This window comes from Cariama cristata, unplaced genomic scaffold, assembly GCF_000690535.1.
Source record: "Cariama cristata isolate BGI_N322 unplaced genomic scaffold, ASM69053v1 scaffold24610, whole genome shotgun sequence".
Lineage (NCBI taxonomy): Eukaryota > Metazoa > Chordata > Aves > Cariamiformes > Cariamidae > Cariama > Cariama cristata.
In genome coordinates, this window is record NW_009593307.1 from 17306 (window position 1) to 39436 (window position 22131).

General features: G+C 35.9%; 1 protein-coding gene across 1 annotated transcript; it reads left to right on the forward strand.

Annotated features, from left to right (window-relative positions):
- Positions 1 to 2113: 2113 nt before the first annotated feature.
- LOC104169145 (cullin-3) lies at positions 2114 to 21725 on the forward strand (the record flags this gene model as incomplete). The annotated part of the gene is made up of 6 exons (XM_009709974.1): positions 2114 to 2313; positions 9647 to 9760; positions 16783 to 16943; positions 18229 to 18343; positions 19701 to 19929; positions 21580 to 21725. Coding segments are annotated over exons 1-6 (963 nt in total), but the record flags the coding sequence as incomplete, so codon positions are not given.
- Between the last annotated feature and the right edge of the window lie 406 nt (positions 21726 to 22131).

The following is a 22131-nucleotide window of genomic DNA, read 5'->3' on the forward strand; positions in this document are numbered from 1 at the left end:
AGAGGAGAAAATGGCATTGGGAAGTGTTGGTTTGATTCTATACTCTGTTTGCAAACAAACCCTCATTTTTTCTGAAAGGAAAACTGGAAAGCTTTTACTTGGATTGCAGTCTGCAATTCTAAACGGTTGCCTTCATTATCAGTACTTGTAAAATTGCTTGTTCAGGAAGGCTTTAGAAAATAATTTCCCTGAAGAGGCACCAATGTAGCAAATGCAAATTAAAAAGAAATTAACTGACCTTTCAAGATTATACGTAGCAGAATAAGCAGAAAGCAGGGAGGGACAACATTCCACCATTCCTCTGTTACTTTGAGGTTTTGGGTTTGGGAGATAGGGAACTAAGAATTTTTGAATGTGTTTGGTTTTTTTTTTTGTTTGGTGTGTTTGTTTTTTTTTATTTCAGATATACAATGACATATCTCTTAAGTTTTGGGTACATACAGATGGGTAGACTAGTGGCTGTGGTATCAGGAAAGTTGAAAGGTAGCAAAAGGTTTATTTTTACCATGAAAATCTTTGTATTTAACCAAAACTCCAAAAGACGAGGAGTATGTGTTTTGTTTTGATTTTGTCCAGCAGCCCGTTCCCTCCTGAGGCAGTGAATGACTTATCCTTATTATGAGCTCTACTTCTATTTATAATGCCTAGAAACCTTGGTATTTTGAAATTGCATGTAAAAACGTACTTTTAACAAAAAAAGTTCTGCTAATCATTGTGTTTGATTACAAATGCAGGCAAATCTAGTCTTCCATGTCTTTCCTCTATTCACTTAGTGGTTTTGGGGTGGAAGGGGAGGGAAACAAAGGACTGGTCATGATTTTCCTCTGTAAAGTCATACTATTATTCTTTACTCTTTTACTACTCTCAGATCTTATTTTCAAGGCTGTTTTGACAGTATTGGTAGACTCTGGGGTATTTTCTTTCTCCACAGTAATTCTGGGAATAGTGGCTTTTTTCTTCTCTTCAGCCTTTTTCCTTAGATGTAAAATGCTAGATCAGTTCCTTTTTGTATAAATGAAACCAAACTTAAATTTAAACATTGCATTTTAAATTTGGTTCAATTAAAAAGGTTTTGTTTTTTTTTTTTTTTTCTTTCAGTTGGGTGGTGAAACTTGGCTAAATCACAAACTGAGCAATACTGACATCTGGTATTTTGTTGCTATGCTCACTTGCTATCCCAGATACTGCTTTATCTATAAAGCATCATGATTTGAAGCACCTTTGCATTGATAAGGCACAATTGTAAACTAGTTCACACTAAGCACTAGATAGTAGAGGACAAAAGTTGGTTTGCTGTTATATTGAGACTATTTATTATAAGAGTTTCTCTCCTCTGAATTTTTCTTTATTGCTGTAGTTTTTATTTGGTGTATTTACTGAAGTATATAGTGTCTAAATAACAGATCAAGCAGATGCATAGTCTGCTTAGTGCTTGATGCATGTCCTGTAGCAAGTTATTTAACCATACTTGTGCAATGCATATATGTTCAATACAGATGTTAATGTTGGACATTTGTGGGGCTTTTTCAACAACACTTGTAGGTATTTAAATTGTAGGCACGTAATTCTTTTGCCATTAGTATATTGCTGTAAACAAAGAATACCTACTTAGCTCAAGCAGATGACTAAGTTAAGTTTGCTAACTCTGTGTCAGACATTACTATCTTTTATTGTACAACTTGATTTGGGGTCTGGTTAAGCAGATCAGTGATGCAGTACGATTTATGAGGTGCCAAGTAGCACATTAGCGTGGGACCGAGAGTTAACTGATTATCACTGTTAACACTGTGGAGGAAGAGTAGGGAAGAGACCCATGTCCATGATTATCTGCCTTCCCACCTCCGTAGACTCTGGAGTTGGGTTCTGTGGATTTGCAGCGGTGAAGGAGAAAAGCATTTAACTTTTACAAATTATAATTTTCATAACTATTTCTTGAAATCCCTACGAGTTTAATAAGTACTGTTTTTCTTTTGATAAAGTTTAAGAAACCTTGTGATAATGGAATCAACAAAACAGGACAGACACAATTACTGCTTCTGGAGTTACTTCTAAAGATAATTTTCTCTAGTGATCTTTCTTGATTCTAAACAATAATGTATTGTTTTGTTTTTACAGATGACTATGGATGAGAAATATGTGAACAGCATTTGGGATCTTCTGAAAAATGCAATCCAAGAGATCCAGCGTAAGAACAATAGTGGTCTCAGTTTTGAGGAGCTGTATAGGAATGCATATACAATGGTGTTGCATAAACATGGTGAGAAACTCTACACTGGACTAAGAGAAGTGGTCACTGAGCATCTAATAAACAAGGTATGTGATTTTATGAATGAAAATGAAAATGTCTTATATGAAAGAACTCTGAACAGTCCTTTAAGTTAGCAAAAAATCTAATGTTGCCTTGTGTTGAAATTGTGTTGCTACCCTCAAAAATGATAGCTTAGAGCTAACGTGAACCTTAAATGACTTCCTATTCCAGATACTGTTTGTTGTAAGTTACTGGTGGAGGGTGGACCCTAGGAAGTATTTGAAAGTGTGTTACAGGAAACAGCTTCAGCTGAAGAGAGCTCTCTTCTGCTGAGAGCTGGGAATTTTTTAAAACAGGTTTGTAGCCTTTTGGTGGCATTTTGTGACTTTCTCAGAACAAATTTTGGTTTGTTTTCCTGTCAGTTTTTTCATCTGTGGAACAAAATAAATACCAGTGTAGGAACCTGTTTGTTATGGGCTAATGAACTAATTCATAAGTTAATGAGAGAGTTTTGCTAGGATTATGCTATTTAAAGAGGTGGTAGCCAATGTACAAAAACATCAGCTCAGCAACAACTGAAGTCCTGAGTAGTCTGCGTTCTATCATTTCAGCCTTGTCAAAACCATGTAATTCAGTCAAATGACATGCAGAAACTTCCTGTTTCTGAAGATGAATCGTCTGAGAAAGGGGCTCTTCACATCTCACGTTAAGCCATGGAACCACTTCTTCAGTGTTTGTGAGGAAGGTTTAGGGTTGATTAAGAAGTATGTCATTGAAAAAAGTTAAAACTCACTTATTATGAGTCTAGATAATATCTAGTGGTAATAGGATCTTAAGTCTAGGGAAAATGCATTACTTGCTCCTTGTGGTAACATCCATAACTGCCTATCTTTGAAAAGAGACACATGTCCACTTTGATCCCATGTACTGGCTGTGGGTCCACATGGAGTATCAGATTTTTGTCCTGTTATTACAGCCTTTGAAAAGGAAAGTCGTACACCATCATGTGTCTTGGATGATTACTTCTGGCTGAATTACAGAGAGTGGATGGGAGGTTTATGTCTTAATAATGCATAATGCTTGGGGAGCTTTTTGCACATTCTAACTGGAGTTGCCGCTCCGGCAGAGCAGTGTGTTATTTCTCTTCTAAAATCTTAGTTTTCAAAGGTGTGATCCAGACCAGTATCATCTAAAACTGCTTTGGATATGGGGCTTTTTTACTGTTTGCACGAGAGGAAGCATCCTGTATGAAGTGACTAAATAATTTATGGCTCTATTCTGTAATTGTAGCACATCTGTGACTCTCAAACACTTCTGTTTTCATAATCTGTGCATTCATAATCTCTATTGTTCATATAAAATGTGTCAAATGGCTGAGGATTTTTGTGCCTTGTTCTTGTATGTGCCTGTCTCTACTTAATAATAATCATGACACTAAACTTTTATTCTTCCTAGGCTTTAGTTGATCCTGATTTAATTGAGGAAAGCTTCTTATCTTTGTTCATAGCTATTCTGCATATTAAAAATTACCCATATGGAAAATTAATTATTCTGAAGTGCTAATTGTGGCAAACTGACAAAGAGCAGATCCTGTGAGTTTGTATTGTCACTGCACTAGCTGAGAGGGTTGCACAGATACCAGTGTAGAGAAGTGCCTTTCTGACACTTAATGCTGTTGTATCTGATGCTTAAAAAAAAAAAAAATCTTCTCCAATCATCTAGTATTCTGATCTTTAACATGATTAATCAAATTCTATCTATGTGTATGGGTAACATAAAAATAGATGAACAAAAGGGTTTTTTGTAAATAAAAAGTTTAACTACTGAGTTTTAGTAGTTAAATGCTGTAGTTAAAAGGGCTAAATGATTCACATGTCTGATGAGGCATTCTATAAACTAAATAATCCCAGGAAAAGATTAAAAAAAAAAAAGAAAGTGTGACTTTGTCAAGTTCTAAACAGTAAAGAAAACTTCTGTAGGCTCAAAGCTACTCCTTGTCCTTTTTGGTGGTTTGCTTAAGGATGTTATGTTGAGGCAGTTATAGATGGAAGTATGGACAAAATAGTGCATTGTTGATGAAGAAATAGGATCACTTCTATAATGGTATCTTATGATTATGCCATTAGTACTTGTAAGATAAATAAAAAGAAGTTTTTGTTTAACCTTGCACTTCATTTAACAGAAATTTTAGAGGAATCTTGTATTTTCAGTGTTTCTTTCCAAGAGCAGTTCTCTGTTAAATATTAAGTAGCTAATTAACAATAAATGCTCTCATCACAAGCCTTTGTAAACTTCTATTCAGAAAATCAATGGTGGATACTAGAGTTAAGAAGAGGGGGATTTATTTTGCCAACTGAAATGTTGTCCATGAAATCTGTTAACTTTTATCAAAATGAAAATGTGCAGAAATGAACAGATTTTGAATAAAGGACTGCACTCGGTTCAGGAAGTGCGTCTGAGGAGCCAAACCCAAATTTTGAGTTGCTAGGGCCCTTGAAACAAAATTGCCATTTGCTCTCCACATCTGCTGGTTATCTTTGTACAAAAAAGTTACAGTCCTGTAGTATTCCAGTCATGCTGGTTAATTAAGAATAGATGAAGAGGCTAGGTAGAGGCAATGTATTTGTTCAGATGTTTTTACAAATAGTTTTCAAGCTTGGAGAGCGAAAGTGTTTATTTTTGGTGTGGCACAGTTAAGAGCTACATTTATACTTTACGCTTATTTAATTGCTAGATAAGTAAGCACAACTTTCAGCATTTTTATTAGAAAGAATAAAATAAAACTTTAAAGAAGAAAATTATTTAACTTAACAAGAAAATATAATACCGTGTACTGTCTTTACAGCCTGTTTAATTGTAAATAAAATGATAGGTGCAAAGATGATCAATACAAGATTTAAACATGCAAGCAAGTTTAAGTATGCTTGGTTTTGAACTTGCAAACCCTCATTGCTTGTAGGTACAGTCACCAGGTTCTGGCTGCTTGATGAAGGCAGTAGTAAACTAGGTAGCTTACTCTGTATCATTGGCAGGAGTCAGATGTCTTGAACTACCTTGTTTTTACTGCAGGGTAAGGACGTGTTAAAACTTGGCATTGCTTGTGTATTAACATCATTATTAAAGTCTAGTACATGTAGAATTGAATTTAAAAATACCATTGAATAAAAAGCACTGAAACCTTTCATCTTAATTCAAGCATTTAGTTCTTGTGCATCTGGTACTTCATTGATTTCTCCCTCTCATGTCCTTTGGCAATCTTGCAGCTTGATGTGGACACTCTTCCTTCACACTTCTTGAGCCTAGTCTGTTACTTCTTCACACAAATGTTGTAAAAGTGTTTTTAAAAAGCGAACACACAAGGCTTAGTTTACAGGTCTCTAAACCATTTGATGATAAGCAACACCACTTGTGTTAGGATAAAAAAATCTGAAAGTTAAAAAGTTTGCAAGATAATATTTTTAAACTTCCCTTCATTTTTATGAACACTTCATAGTCTAGTGAAATCTAAACCCATGACATGCAACATATCATATACATTCTGTAAATTGTGTGTGTGTGACAAAGGAATTGATTGATTTTGTTGGCCAAGCCCAATACAGTTTTGTCGGTTTTTCTGTGCAGTGTACATCAGAGATTCAGAGATGTAAAGGACTGTCCTAAGCTTAAATGGGCCAAAACATGCTGGTTTGGGAAGATACTAGAACATTATTGAAAAGGAAGACATGCTTGGGATATTCTCATGTCCTATAAGACTTCTTGATCTTACCAAACATTTCTGTTACTGTCTGTTGCTGGCATGCCAGAATGCTTTATGACATGGTAGTCTTTGCTGATACAACTGGTGGAGTTCGGTAGCGACAGTGCATGCTATTTCAGAATAATAATAAAGGCAGGCATGCAGGAAAGCCTTCGGTACAGGAGGCATAGAGCCAGTCATTGTGACAGTGGTTTTAAGTACAGAAGGAATTGTGTGAGGTGCTGGTGCAGAAGGTATGGGGTAAAGGAAGCCTGTCTGTCCTGGGGCTTATAAAGGTACATCTAGAATCCTTGGCAAGCTTTAAAATTTGCTGTCGTGGTATTGCAGAGAGAAGGGGAGAGACAAGGTAGGAATCTCCTACAGGGAGTTTGAAATTATTTCCATAACATCTATGCAATATGGAGGAATTACATGGGGAAATTAATTAGTGAGCATTAGGGGATACTGTAAGCCTGACTGACAATGTATGAAGTATTATCTGCCTTTATCTTTCCTTAGTGATGTTTTAAGATGATCTTGTGCAAGTCTGCAGTTTTATGGAGAGTGAAAGGATGTGAGGGAATTGCTAGAAAGTAAATGCAATTCAGAATCGTCAATATTCTTCAGTGTTGTTTTTTTATTCCTTTCAGCAAAAGGATAGCGGCTGCAGGGGTGAACAGACATTTCTGGTACAAGCATAGTTAATCTGTTAACTTAATTGGAACTCTAAGATTTTTAGAATGCGATCTTTTGGACTACTTGGACTTTTGTAGAAGATGAAGAAACTCTGTAATAAAAGCTCTGAGAACTTGAGGCCTTAGTGCAGAAAGTGCCGTTCTATACTGCAGCTCCCCACAGAAGGTTCTGGCTGTCCTTACAGTAGTGGAAGTTACATAATTGAACTATTTGTGCTGCTGCATCAGGCCAGGCACTCTAAGAGAGAAAATACTAGGCCATAAGTCTGCTTTGTGTACACTTAATAGAGAGCTCTTTAAAGGTATTGAAAGCTTATGCTATCAAACTCTTCTTAAGAGATTGGTGGAGGAGGGTGGCCTATTTCCATAAGAGCTATATCCAGTATAAAATACAGTTGAACCTGAAGTTTATATACAAGATTTCATCCTTGCAAATATAAGAAGACCTTATGTAGATTATGAAGCTGCTAATTTATTTTTGACACTGTATATGGACAGTCCTATTTAAGCTGGATATGCCTGCCGATTTACTGCATAACTGCAAAGATTGTCCTAGAAATCACTACAAGCTCAGCTAATTGAAAGTAACGTTCTGCTGGTAAAAATCTGAGATTGAAATTTTCTTAAGTCTTTGGAAGAGCAGCAGCTGTGTCTCTGAAGGGCTTACTTCTCAATAGAAGAGTGTGGTTATCCAGGTTTTTTTACGACGACTCATTTATTCCACCAACATGGTTTGACTCTGCGCCTTTTGCATGGCTAAGATGTTTTGTGCATTATAGTAACTTTCCTGTAATATTCTTGTATTCATGGCCCATACAAGGAATATATTCAATGCTTATTAACTAGGCAGCTGTTACAAGCAATAGTTTGGTTGGCTTTTGTAGTAGCAGCTAAAAGAATGGCTTCACAAACCTGTCTGTAGCTTAAAATAAACCTAGGAGAATGTTATTAAGAAGCTTCACAGAGACACTCTTCGAGTAGTTTTGTTGTACAGCACTCATTCCTGGATTTAAAACACGTTTCCAGAAAGCCACATGGCATACTCTTTGGAGCAGAGGTGGCACAGATCTGAGCATTCCCATGACTGCTTGGAAGAATTGCTACTAGGTGGCAAGCACCCCCTTTTGCTACCAGCTGGTATGTGATTTGACACTGGCTGGTCTAGTCGAGTGATTGTGATGGATGTGTGTAATTATAAAGGCACACTGCCTCTATGTTGTTAAAAAAAATAATAATCTTTGATCCTTGAAGAGTTCTGTGATGGCCTTGTATACTTGGGTAAAATTGATCAATCCCTGCCCTGGTTATCTGTGCTTGTGAACTAATCCTGCTTTTAGTTTTGCTTTAGTAAATTTTACTAGTGTGGATGACCTACCAAGTAATGTTTCCAGTATGTTTCCATATTGACTAAAGAAGTGGAAGCAACCATGTCATGTTTGTTTCTCTTGTTCTGGGAGATTCTGTATACTCTTTACAAGTACTGCTGGTGAAGTTTTTAAGGTGTATTTACATTTTAGCTAAAAACTGCATAGATTGGATGACATCAGAGCACACATTTGGAAGACCAAAGGGTAAATGATGACCACTATCAGAAAGAATGAGGCACCCAAGCAGTGCCTGTTGTGACTTATAACTGCGTATTGTGTTTCCCAAAAGCAAGGAGGAGAGGCGTTGCTTGGGTCTGGATAGCAGGTGTTTGAAGATTTAAGAAAGCTTTGGACAGCCTTACAAGCATACCTATATTACCTAGATTCAATAACAAGGTGGATATTATAGGGATAAGTTTTCACAGCTTCTTGAGAAGAGACCATTGTGTTGATATGATATTCCATGCTATGTTTCTGGTTTGCTCATCTAAGTTTATGGATTATATGTAGTAGTGTGGCAGACTGATTTATTTAATTTTTTTTTTGTTATGCTGGTTTTGCCTAGTAACTTCATAAAAAATGACAGAATGAAGTCTGTCAGGTGGTTGTATCTGATGTTGGTGCAGCTTGTGGCTGCTTGTCATGTGTGCTTTGTTTTCCTGTTTGAATTCTCTGTACTGAAATTTGCACTATCACACAAGTATAAATGCAAATCTATGAATGTAAAAAATAAATTCTGTTTGGTTACAACAGAGGGCAGAATGTATTCTGCATGTTATATCGAAAGTCAATTCACATGTTTTTTTAACTCTGGAATAATTTTTTTTACATTCCCTCAAGTTTCTCTTTTATATGAGTTTAAAGCTTGAGCACTGTAGTATATGCCTACTGCATGAAAATCAAAATACGTAACTGGCTGTACTTTTTTTATTAGTATGGAGTAATTGTGTCAAAAGAAATAAAGATTGAAGTCGCTGGGACAAATGGATCAACTAGCAAATACGTTTGTAAAAACAGTGATGACATTCTTTTCTTCTTGGAGTCTTGTTGTTGGAGATTATGGACTATTAGTGTAAGAGTCTGGTCTCTACCAAGTGACTGTTTCCTTTCAGGACTATTTGCTGTAACTTTATGCTATCTCAGCATATCTTTCCGAATGTCATCATGGCCAATTTTCCACCTGTACTTTTTCCTGTTCGTAACATTTACTGGTACTACCCAATATTCTGAAATTATTTGTGACAGTAAAGTTAACATTAATTGAAACACTATGGCGTAGGAAATTAAACCTTTGAGGAGATGTAAAAGAGTATTTTTAACATTTGAGATTTCAGGTATTCTTTTGAAATTTAATATCCATGTTTATTTTGTTGCTCTTCTTTTTAACCTGATTTTTCTTACTTATGTGAAGTCTTACTTTTCCACAGAAGTGAAATACAGAGTAGGAATAGTCAGCACTGAGGAAAAGCTAGAACTTAGTCGTAATATTCAAGTTCATAGAAGAGCAAGAGTTATTTTTTTGAAGCTAAACTTGTTAAGATTTAGATGATGCAGGAGAAACTGACTTGGGTTTATGACAATGTATTATTTTTTGCTTCAGGTGAGAGATGATGTGTTAAACTCCTTGAATAACAACTTTCTACAAACACTAAACCAAGCATGGAATGATCATCAAACAGCGATGGTGATGATTAGAGATATTCTGATGTATATGGTGGGTATTCTGCTTTTTCACACATTTGATTTGATGCAGTAAATGTTCTTTTGACAAATGTAAACGAATAAGCCAGAGGGGTAAAAAGCAAGGCATGCTTACTGGTCTTCTTCCTAAGACTACTTGTCTGCCCCTTGTTTTGAATTCCTGTGTGCATGCAAGACTATTACGGGTGTGTGACAAATTATAATTAGATTCTTCTTTCAGGTTGTCTCATCATCAGTTGAAAAATGTACCTGAAAAATGGCTGGATTTTGCAATTCTTAAAAAATAGGCTAGTCAGATCCATTCGGGCAGGTTATAGATAGTATTTGCATGTTGCAGTTCACGTAGTGGTGGTTTCTTACTCTGGAAAGCATGATGGTGTAAAGCCTCCTCAAACTTCCAATGTAGCTGTTGTTCTTTAAGCTTAAGGGTTTGAAGAGGATAACTTTGCTTAAGTACAGTGTGTGTCCCTGAATGTTAAATTTGAACTGAATCTTTTGCTGGTCATACAGAGCTTGGGTACAAGTTTAAGCAGTGAACGTAGATGAGAATGTGATCTTTGGTTGCATGGTTGTAATTTTAAAAGAAAAAAGAAAAGCATTCCTTACCTGGGAGCTAATGGAAAAGTCCTTTTTTGAAGAGAGAGGGCCTTACATTTTTGTGTCTGGATTGTGTTATACTTTAGGTAGTTGGTATATGTTTAAATTCCGAGAATGGTGGGTGTGCTCTGAGGATGCAGGAGAGTGTATTTATGCATAGCTTCTAGCCAAAGGCTTTAACTTCAGAAGGAAACGAAATATGTGTTGAGATACTGCAGGTTTCTATGTAAAATATTTTTTTTTAAATATTATACTGAAGATAGTACTTTATGCAGTATTGGACAGTGAAGGACAGATAATGGTAGCACTTTCTTTTTGTCAAAAAAGATGATTAACTGAGATTGTGCTCTATCTGCTGAACAACTGGAGTTAAGATCTTACCTTGTAGCTGTTGAAGATCTCATGCTATGAAATTGAACCTGTTTGTATTAGCTGTGAAGAAATCCTCCTTGGTTAATAAGGTACTAAAAGTTAAAGAATTTGGAGTAATTATTGTAGCCGTATAACTTTTTTTTTTTTAAAAAAAAATGGATTTACTGGCTTTCATATTGTGGGTTTTGTGTGATTTTTTGTTTTGTTTTTAAGTTGGGAAAAGGCCACATATCTAAAGACAAGAGGGCTGGATAAAATGCCTTCAGTGACACGTAATGATCTGTGTATCTTATCCTGCCAAAAGGAAGATTGAGAGATTATTTTGAAGATGTACTATCTTCACTATGAGAAGTCATGGAATCTCTAATCTGCTGTGAAGGACAAATACAAATCAACTGCTGCTAGCTGCATCTGGGCAAATTCAAGAATAGTTAGCAATTAGGATAATCTGCCAAAGCTAGTGTTGAATTTTCAGAAACATTAGAAGATGAAATCCAGAGCTTTTAAGGAGAGTAGCTGTTGTGTTTTAGCCAAATACTATGATTATGTCAGTATAGGAGGTGCTGGATGCTCCAAGCTACATAGGTAGTCAGAGTGGGTAATGCAGTATTATCTGCTGCTCTTAAATTCAATAAAACTTTGATCCTCAAACAGTGTCAGAGAAAGCTGGCTTAGCAGCTGTTCCTGTTTTAGTGTATTGACCAGTATACTGAAGATGAAGAAGTCCCCTCTTTGAGGAAGGGTTGCATGCTTCAGTTAGCACTTCTGGGGGGAGATGAGTGCTGTTTCCTAAGTATTTTTTGTGCTCGGGAGAACAATGCCTTGAGTTTTAACTTTATTTGAAGCTTGTGAGTGCTGTTAGAACAGCTTTCTCTTTTCCACCAAAACTCCAGAAGATGGAGACCTGCAGCATTCCTACAAGTGCAAATTGGACTTCATTGGGTTGTATTTTAGATTCAGAACAGAATAACAAACAAACAAACTTGATTACCTCTGTAATATTTAGTCTTTCATGCGCTGTTTGACAATTCCTAATTATTTTGAGTGGGTGTTCAGTTGAGACCTCCACTTGACTAATTATTTGTCTCCCATAGGCTTTTCTCCTTGTATCAAAATAAGACTCAAAGAAAGAGAAAAGACATATCTACAATAAAATACATTTATAGTATAACAGTAAAAATATGATAATTTTTTCTTTCAGAATGCTTATATAAACTTGTCAAACTTTATGAGCACTGATGTCTGTCAGAAACTTTTATAATGTAACATGGTTTTTATGATTCTAAATTTAATCTTTATTAGAACTATGTAATGCAAGCAGCTGATACAATGAGAAGATTCCCTCCTTTTCTTTGACTTGGAGGAGCAAGAGACAAATTATCATTAGAAAATACATACTTTGATCACAAATCAAAGTGTAAGCTATGGTTTAAAATGGGACTAGTTTCAAAGATGTGCAGTTTCACCTTTGTCACTGGGATGTCCTCTTGAATCAAGCATAATTTTATTCATTGGAAAGAGACTAAGAGAAGGAAACTTCTAGTCGTTGAGTATGTGTTCATTCAAAAAGCTGAAAAAGCTGCTAATACCATGAAGTTGTAAAGTGGAGGAACATCTGTCAAAGATGATACCTGACTGCTCTTCAAAGAAACCATTTTCAAGAACTTTATAAAACAAGGAATGATTTGTTCTTCTTTTAAGATGTTGAGACTGAAATGTAGTTTTATAGTGATATGCTTATGTCAGAAGTTGTTTGTACCTTTTTATTTAAGTACAGCTAATATAATTTACAAGAAAAATATTTTATCTTAAAAAAACCTAACACTGTGTAAACTCAGTCACCAGGCATTGTTAATTGATATGCTTGTGTTCCACCAGGAGAAGTATATGCAATTATAATACATTTATTAATAAAAAGTAACCCAGTCTTTCTCTTATTTTGTAGGCTGTCCCAATTACTTACCCATCAGTTTCAGGAAATGTGCCTATCAGTACACAGCAAGCCACAATCTGACATCAGTGAAAGTAAAACTTTAACCTTCTCTTGAGTTCCGATCTAACTCTCTTAAATTCTTACTTCAGCCTAGTGATTGCACGTCTTAAACTAAGCTGTATCTGGTTTAATGCCATATTTATTTTCCAGTTTATTTTCACCCATTAGCTCCAGTATGATCTAAATCAAAACAAACATCTCTCCAACCCACCTTGATCTCTTTCCTCCGTTTAATTTTGCCACTTCTAAAATAAAAATTAATTCAAATAGATCTTTTTTTAGAAAGGTATCTTTTTTGTACAATGGGGTTTGTGCAGTGTTATGATACATAATGACTAGAATAGTTGCTGTTTGAGACTTATGGCAAGATTTGACTTTATGTGCAGAACATCTTCCAGAAGACACTTGTAAAGCTTACCTTATAATTGCATTTTAAAAAAGTGTATTGCCTTGTCTGTTGTGTCATGGCTGCTGTCTGGTAAAAATCTGATTGGTTTCAGGTCTGTTGTAGTTCTAGTATGAGGTTTTGCAACCTGGAATTACACAGTAAAGGCAAATCTAACTTTCTTGAGGTATTGTAGTTTCCACAACTGAATTTCAAGTTTGCATAGTTCCACTGTATTTTGTAGAATGCATGCGCTAGCTTGCCTCCTTTTGTTTTAGATGTTCAGGCCAGAATAGATGTAATACTCTCTGTAAATTCCTGGTACTGTCTGTAGCAAGCAGTGAGGTAGCGAAGCAGTGAAGTCACGTCCTAAGTAGCATCTTCACGAAGTCAAGTCATGTACTAAGAAATGTTGAAGTAGTGAAGTAACATACTACATTTGGGCATACCTGAAATTCAGTCTCACTTATGGCTGCAGCATAGGTAAGCATACCTACAATAGTTTTCATTTAGCTACTGTATGTAACAATAGCAGTAGAGGTGCAGTTGTTTGGTCTTTTCTTCAAGCTACATGAGTGTGAGTATTCCCAGAACATCTTGTGGAAACTGGGCTAAACTGGATTCTGTGGTGTCACTCCTTTACTACTTGTACTTGCTAAATTTAAAGCAATTTCAGGTATGCAAGCACAGTAGTCACACCCCTGCTGCATTATAGGCATATGAGTAGTGCCAGTTAAACACTGTCAGAAGTGAATAATTACTCTTGCGAATACAGCTGTGGATTCTGCAGAAGGCAGAGCATTCGCTTCTCATCTGTGCTGTGCACAAAGCCGGTGTCTTGATTTAGGCCAGCACTGACAGATCGGCTATGTGAGTTTTGACCTCAGGGCATATGACTCTCATTGTTCTTGGCTTACGCACAAGGTAGTAGGGAGAAGTGGTTTTATTTTCAGAACTAGGATCAAAGACACTGCTATATATATACACAATGGTGTCTGAAGGCTGCATCATCCAGGTAGTGCGTTCATGCAGAGATGGGCAAAATGTGGCAAGTGATATTTTACAGTAGGTAACTTGCTTTAGCTGAGATCAGAATTATGCTGCAGTGTAAGCAGCATTGTAGTTTATGAATAATTGCTGTCTGAAACTCCACCCTTGTCTCCTGAGAGTTACTCTTACCTTTAAGCACCTGCTGCTTCTCCCCGTGGGAAGTGGTTGCTGTTCAGTAGCATGTAGCCTTGTCAGTCAAACCTGTTCCCAAATGGGGTTTCCCATCTCTAAGGTTTGGGTTTTTTTTAGATTGGGAGAGCTTCCAGTAAACAGTAAAAGTGATCTGTTACCAGGGGTAAGCAATCAGCAGTATCAGAAACATGAATGTTGCTGCTCTAATTTGGGTATTGTAGAGCGGTTTGACTTACTAAGGAGGCATTGCTGTTACATAGAGAAGAGTTTCTAGTGCAGTTGCTGTTTCATAATGGCAGTGTTTAGCACTGCCGCGACAGAAGCTATGCGGATGAGTCATGACCGTGACTTTAATCCATTTTGATACCCTACTGCCTGTGCTTCAGAAGCCTGAATATTCCTTGGAAATTATATATACTTTTCTCCTCAAGTTTTATAGTATATTAGACACTCCTGTTTTATTTTCTGTTTCATTTCTTTGAAAGTGTATTATGAGCTTGTCTTGCTTTAGAATCACATTTACTTCTGTTCTTTGTGCAAGTGCATAAATAAGGGAGTGAAATAAATAACCCTGTTTCTAATTAACACCAAAAACCAGAGTAACGTATTCCAAAGATCTAGACCACCATGTATTGCTAAACTGATTTCATGAGACCAATTAGTAAACTTTTTGCTTTGAGGCAGAACTGAGCTTGCTTCACGAGCCACAGAGTAGGCATATCTGACCTGTTCCCATCTTGTGTTTTCATTTAAATTAAGTGCTGCCTGTCTGAATGGAGAGAGTGGGAAATCATTCATGAATTGTAGAACCCAGTGTTTTGCTTTCCTCCAGTCATCAGGTGGCAATCTGGCATATAATTAGGATATGAATAATTTTGCCATGTAAATTCAGCTGTTAAAATACTAAAGGGTGTGGTGTCTGTTCCTTCTGATTTTTTCAAATTGCAAAATTTATATAAACTTACAATTTTGCCATATTTTTTCCATAGTCTGAAGCATGGGGTTTTTTTTAATAGTTTAGTTTTCTAGGTGTTTGAGTAACTTTACACTCAACTCAGAGTATGGTAAAGCACTTAAGATAATTGATGGAACCAGTGAAGAAGCTAATCTTTATACTCAGTTCAAACATTAACCTTCATTCTTTATAGAATTTATTTATTTTTTTAAAATTTTGTTATAGCTATGTAAATTCTCAGAAAACCTTCTCACAATCGGAGTTGTGAGTGGGTACAAAACTCTTAACTTTTTGTAGTATCATCATCCTGAGGCTTAAATGGTAGTAATGCAGTGTTTTTAGTAATTACCCAAACTGTTACAGTAGAGGAACGGATTATGCCCTGACAGAAATGAAAAAAGAAAAAATATTGTTTATCTCAGAAATAGCTTGTAAAAACTCACAATTTTTCTGTTCTTAATGTTGTTTTAAATGGTCTTACTGGGTATAGCACTACTGGATATTAAGTGAATACACTCATTTTCTGTCTGCTAGTAACTTTATTAATCGTCTTTCTTTACTAGACAGTTGATAAGTTTGGAGAGAGCAATAGAAAAGGGGAGACAATTTTTTGGAGCATTTCTGTGGGTAGCAGTAAGAAACTCAAGGTATCTGCTCAGCAGCCTCAGTCAACTCTGTGTGATGGTGTTTGGGCTACATGGACTTGGAATACTGTTCTGAGGATCAGCCTCAATTTGTAAACACGGGTAGTATAGGGCTAGTGGATAGCTGGGGAGCTTGATCCTTCTAATAGACTGTGAGATTATGTAGGGAGATAAAATTTAAACCCGTATTGAAATATAAAAATTATTCTTTATTCTCTCCCCCTGCTTTTCTTTTTTTGGGTGTGTATGTGTGCTATTTTAATGAAACATAACAAGCTTTCAAGATACTTGCTTGAGTTGAGTGGAAGTGAATTTTGGGAGGGGGTGCATTTCAACAGAAGTGCTTACGTACAGTTTTGCAGTACCAATCCATGAACTTTTTGATTGTAACTGTTCTCATTCTGGCTTTCTGTTCATCTATTGATGCTTTTTCAGGAAATTTCACTGAATATTGAAGGGGAACTCTCTTCCTAAAAGGAGTGGTAGGAAGATGCATGGGAGATGTGGAAAAATTAGTTAATTTTTCTTAAAGAACAAAAAGTTGTGGATGGAAGGGTTTGAGTAGATAAGTAAAACCTCTTTCAGATTGTGCCGTGAATTTTGTCAATATTTGGAGATTCTTCTGCCCCCAAACTAAAAAGTGGCAAGGCTGTAGATTTGTTCTGGCATGCTTTATTCATAAATGCTGTGCTTACACTCTTAAGCAGAGTAGCCTTTCTATGTAAATGAAGTTTTGGAAAATGGGAGTGATTTTGAATTTTGAATATATTTATGATTTTTTTTCATGAAGAAAGGAGATTAATTTACTTTGGTCATATTTCCACTGTCCAGAACTATCTCTTGCAATTTTGAACAGCATGAGTGTACTGAATTTAAAATTTTATTGCTCTGTATGCCTTTGTTGTAGGACCGTGTGTATGTGCAACAAAACAACGTGGAGAATGTCTACAATTTGGGCTTGATTATTTTTCGAGATCAAGTTGTACGCTATGGCTGTATTAGGGATCACCTGCGGCAAACTCTGCTGGATATGATTGCAAGAGAAAGGAAAGGAGAAGTTGTAGACAGGTAAGATGTTTGTAAGTGACTGTCTTTTGTTGTAAATCATACCTATCAATTTTTAAGAGTGAATCAAGAGCATACACAAATAAGTCATTACTTAAGGCTGCATTTCTAATCATAAGTAAAATTTCTCCATAATCTTGAACAACATATTTCTTTGTATGTTAAGGTTTAGCATAATGGTATTTATCTTGTGGTTTTTATCGAAACTTTTGTTAAATCTCTCCATTACCACCTTGTGCGAGACCATTTGGTTATAAAGCAGAGTTTTGACAATTCTCTGTCTCTTGCTACACTGTATTTCCTCTGTACTGAGAGGTTGTTTCATTTTCTTGTATCTGGGTTTTGATTTTGGGGTTATTTTAAGTTTTCTCTTTAAATTTTATTTCCCTTCCTCATGTTTTGATCCATCTGTTTCTTGGTAGTTCAGTTGCATCTCTGAGCTTTTAAATCTGTTCCTTGCGTTCTCTCTTCAGTTTAGTAGATACAGACTTTTGTGCCACACACTGCAGATATTGCAGTTGAAGTAACTTCAGATTTGCAAGTTTTCTTGTTCTTCTCCAGTTTCAGAGCAGCTGTTGGGTGTGGAGATATGTAAACTCCATGCTACTTTGGCTGCAGTTCTGTGACTGAGATTGCCCAACACGCAATTTATGAAGAGAAAAATACTCCCTGGCAACAGCTGTGTATTGTCCCCTACTGCCAGAAAGTGGAATTTTTTCCTGGATGCAGTTCTTTTGTTTTCACGTTTTATTGGTGTGTTTCTCTGCATAACGAAATGCTTAACTTGCTGATACATTTTCATTTTGTGTTTTGTTTTGTTTTTTTAAAAAAACAAACAACCAAAAAAACTCCACAAAATCTTAACCAACCAAAAAATCCAAACTTTGCACAGCAACTTCCCTCTGTGCAATTGTTTTGAATTGCTCAATTCCAGCCTACAAGTGCAGTTTTCAGTTTTATTTGAAGTAGTATTTTTGGTTATTTTCTTGTATGTTGAAATATATTCTTAATAGTTTTCGGAGTTAGTAGAACTTGAGACCTGCTTCCTTCTCATTGTTTTTATTCTAAACTAAGGATCTGACAGTGTTTATTAAATATTTTAAATACAATCGATCTTGCTCCTGTAATCTTCTTGAAAACCTGTCATGTACCAAACAGATTTAGGATGGACTTTCTATTACTATATTTTATTTAAGTTGATGTTATGTTCTGAGTTGTTATTCTGCTGTGTACTCTGTCTTACGAACATGTAGATTTCTCAAGTTGTTAACAACTTACTTTTTGGCAGAGGCGCAATAAGAAATGCTTGCCAGATGTTAATGATTCTAGGTCTTGAAGGAAGGTCAGTCTATGAAGAAGACTTTGAGGCTCCATTTTTGGAGATGTCTGCAGAATTTTTTCAGGTACAGCAATGTTGTAATATATTTGGGATGTTGTTATGACCGCCTGGAATTGTGAGAACCAGTGGTACTTTTAAGTAATTGCTGCTTATTTGATGAGCGTGTCCATCTCTGTTAAATGAAAAAAGAAAAAAAAATTACTAACTTTGTGGAAAAAGTAACACAAATTTTACAGAATTACCATAATTTGAATGTAGTTTTGAGCTATGGGTGCCAGTAACATCTAAGGTAATCCTCCTGGTAATCTGGTGCCTGCTTTGGGTGATTTCATGCAACTTCATGGCTGCATGCAGGGATAGACTGTCTTTTTAAAATACCAGTAGCATGAAAGGTTCAAACTGTTTCAGGCTGGGAATGGAGAGGGGAGACTACCTGTCAAACTGCCTTTGTTTCCTTAGTAGTTTCTACATTTGTGAGGGGTTTTGGGTTTTTTTGTAATAAAATGAACCGAGTCAAGGAATGAAGTGTATCCAAGTGGCTATCCAGTTGTTGACCAGCCACTGAGTAACACATTTTAAATATTTCCTGAGGATTTTTGTGAGATCGTTTCAGGAAAAAAAGCCAGTTGAATGGTTGTTGAATGTAATCATGCTCATCTGTTGTTGGAAATTGACAGAAATTGTAAAAACATGTTAAAAGATATCTAGATAAGATAATTTGTCAGTTTCCCAGTTCTTATACATGATTGACTGTCTGTCATATCCTCTGATCTCTAAACATCTTTGAAAATGAGAAGAATATGTTGCACAACCATTTAAAAGTCATTGCATTCTTTTTTTCATCAGTGCTACATAAAATTAAGAAAAAAAATTACTTTCATTTAAGTTTTCTTTCTTAGCTCTGCCTTTTTTTTTAAAAAAAAAAAAAAAAATCATTCCTGCAAAAGACATGTGCTGACCAGTATGGATAAAAAGTTTGATGTGAAATAATATGCTCAGCATTGTTACTAATGAGAATAATGAGAACTGTTGATCTTCACAACTGATAAATATGCCATAAACTGGTATTTGAAAGGAATTTTTGCCTCTTCCCTCTCCCCATCCTTCTGTTTTCTTTGGACCAGTGGCTAAAACTGTAGTTGGTAACTGGAAACTAGGTTAGCTTAGGTTGTTTTAGAATGAAAAATACCATGCTCATGTTGCACGTACCCCCCTTATGTATGTAACACAATCAGCATAATAGAACCTTTATTCTGTGTTAAGCATGTATGTAAATCTCGGGTGTGTATCAGTCTCATTTGTTGGACATGCTGGGCTTGATTTGAACTTATTTATAAATGCTGATCTGAAATAACTAGTACGTTTCCTTTTTCCCCTTTAAAAAAAAAGAAGTCTAAAGTATTAATTTGTGTTAATCACAGATGGAAAGTCAGAAATTTTTAGCTGAAAACAGTGCTTCTGTATATATAAAGAAAGTAGAAGCTAGAATTAATGAAGAAATAGAACGAGTGATGCATTGTCTGGATAAATCAACAGAAGAACCAATTGTGAAAGTTGTTGAGAGGGAGCTTATTTCCAAGCATATGAAAACTATAGTGGAAATGGAGAACTCTGGGCTAGTTCATATGCTGAAAAATGGGAAGACAGAAGGTAAGACTCCATCATATGAGAGACAGAAATGCTTACGATAACTGCATATTGTTTTTAAACATTGGATAAGTCAAGCTTAATGTTAGCGTTCCTGTGTAATTGTAAAAACACTATGGTGGCTCTGTTTTGCAAGCATCTGAGAATATTGCTTCAGAGACTTTTAGAAGGCTCGTAAAACGGAGCCTGTATGTGTAAGTTGTTTCTACTTTTTTGGTAAGCCAAGTATCTCTTAAGAAAAGTGCACTTCTATTTGTAGAGGTCTCTGTTACCTGTTTTCTATGGGCCATTTTATTACTGCGGTTCATCTAGTATGTAGCTGTCAAAATAGGTCAAAGCTTTTTGGCCCACAAACAGTTATTTAAAAAGTGCTAGTGTGAATGACTTATTTAATAGAAGTATTGCAGGACCGGTTCTTGGGGAGAGAGCTTTGTTGCAGAAAAAATGTTGCCTGTTTTTAAATAAGAAGCAGATTATGGAAGTGGTTGAAAAAGAAGAGCTTGGCTTGGTTCGGTTTTCCCTAATAGAGGTTCATGTGGGGCAGAATGACTGAATGAAAGTTACTGTGGAAAGAAATAGAACACAAGTTTCTAAAGCAGCATAACGAAGAGAGTGATTATAATATCAATATTTGGAGATCGATGCTTGTGCTAAAGTTGTGAGAATGGGGAACAGACTTGCTGCTTAGATTGATGGCCTTTGTTCATTAAAGCAGCTTCACAGTTACTAGGTGATAGTCAGAGTGACAAAGTGAGCAAATTTCTTAGCTGTAAGAAAAGAGAATTACTGTATTGAAAACAAAAGTGATGATACTATACTTAACATTTTTTTCTTTAGTATCCATTTAAAATAGCCTGAGGGTACAAGGATATTGAAGGATATTCATAAGATACAGGAATTAGTTTAACTTTTATAGGCCTTGGTTTGATTTAGTTGAATACTAGAGAAGAAATACTTGCTGCATTGTGAAGATAAGATTTCACATAAATATAATTTCACCTAAATATACAAGGATGGATTGCTCTTTTGGAAAGCTATGTTTAATGTAAGCTACTTCTTTTCATTTTAGATGGATGAAACAAAGTAGCGTAAAATTATATGGCTGACTTTAAGACAAATATGAATTAAACTCCAATTTTTACCAGTTTTTGCTTTTAATACGGAAACAAGCACCTCATTAGTGTTGTCTTATTTGCTTTAACTTAGATTTTTCTTACAACTTTTAATACAGTATTTGATTTTGGGGATGATAATCTTGGAAGCTACATTCTCAAATACCATTGAAAAACATAAGCTTACTGAAGCTTTAAGTGCACTGTCCTTTAGCACAAGCATCAACTTTTGCTGGCCTGGTGATCAACAATAACAGATTCCATGCTATAGACAACCGAGAATAATTGAATACAATATTTGTTTTTAATTTTGTGGCTGCTGCGGTTAGCGTGTTGTCAGGGGTAAAGGAAAGGGGACATCAGAAGATTCGGGGTAAAGGAAAGGGGACATCAGAAGATTCTAGTGCCTGAGCTATTATGGGATGCTTTTTGTGGCTCAAGTGGCTGAACTTTTACTGTCAGCTTTTGCTATGAGATCAATGAGTTACAGAAGTGTAACAGACAGAGGGTGTCCTGCATAATATCTCATTCTTGTTTCCAGACCTTGCTTGCATGTACAAGTTGTTTAGCCGTGTGCCAAATGGTCTGAAGACAATGTGTGAGTGCATGAGCTCATACCTGAGAGAGCAAGGCAAAGCACTAGTTTCTGAAGAGGGAGAAGGAAAGAATCCAGTTGACTACATTCAGGTAGTTAAATATTTAAACTTTCTTTTCTTCTATCTTTCCCATGTTCCCCAGAGAAGCAGTTATCTACATGATTGGTAAGGTAAACCATGATAACTGATTCAAAAGGGATTATTATTAATAAGCTACATTTATAATTTTGTTTAAAATGTGTATTTTCTGACTTTTTCAGATACATTTAGAACTCTTCTTTTACTTAAATTGCTCAGAAAGCACATGCTCAGTTTTTGTGCTCTTGGTAGCTGCTTTTATTAAACAACATATTCAGGCTAATTATCTTACTACTGGGAACTTTGTGGATTATCCTAAATGATATTTGCCTCCAGACTGAGTTGTACATCTGCTGGCAAATAGCATTTTGTTTAATTTTATGTGCTGCTAGCTATCAATGTTTATTGAGACAAAAATC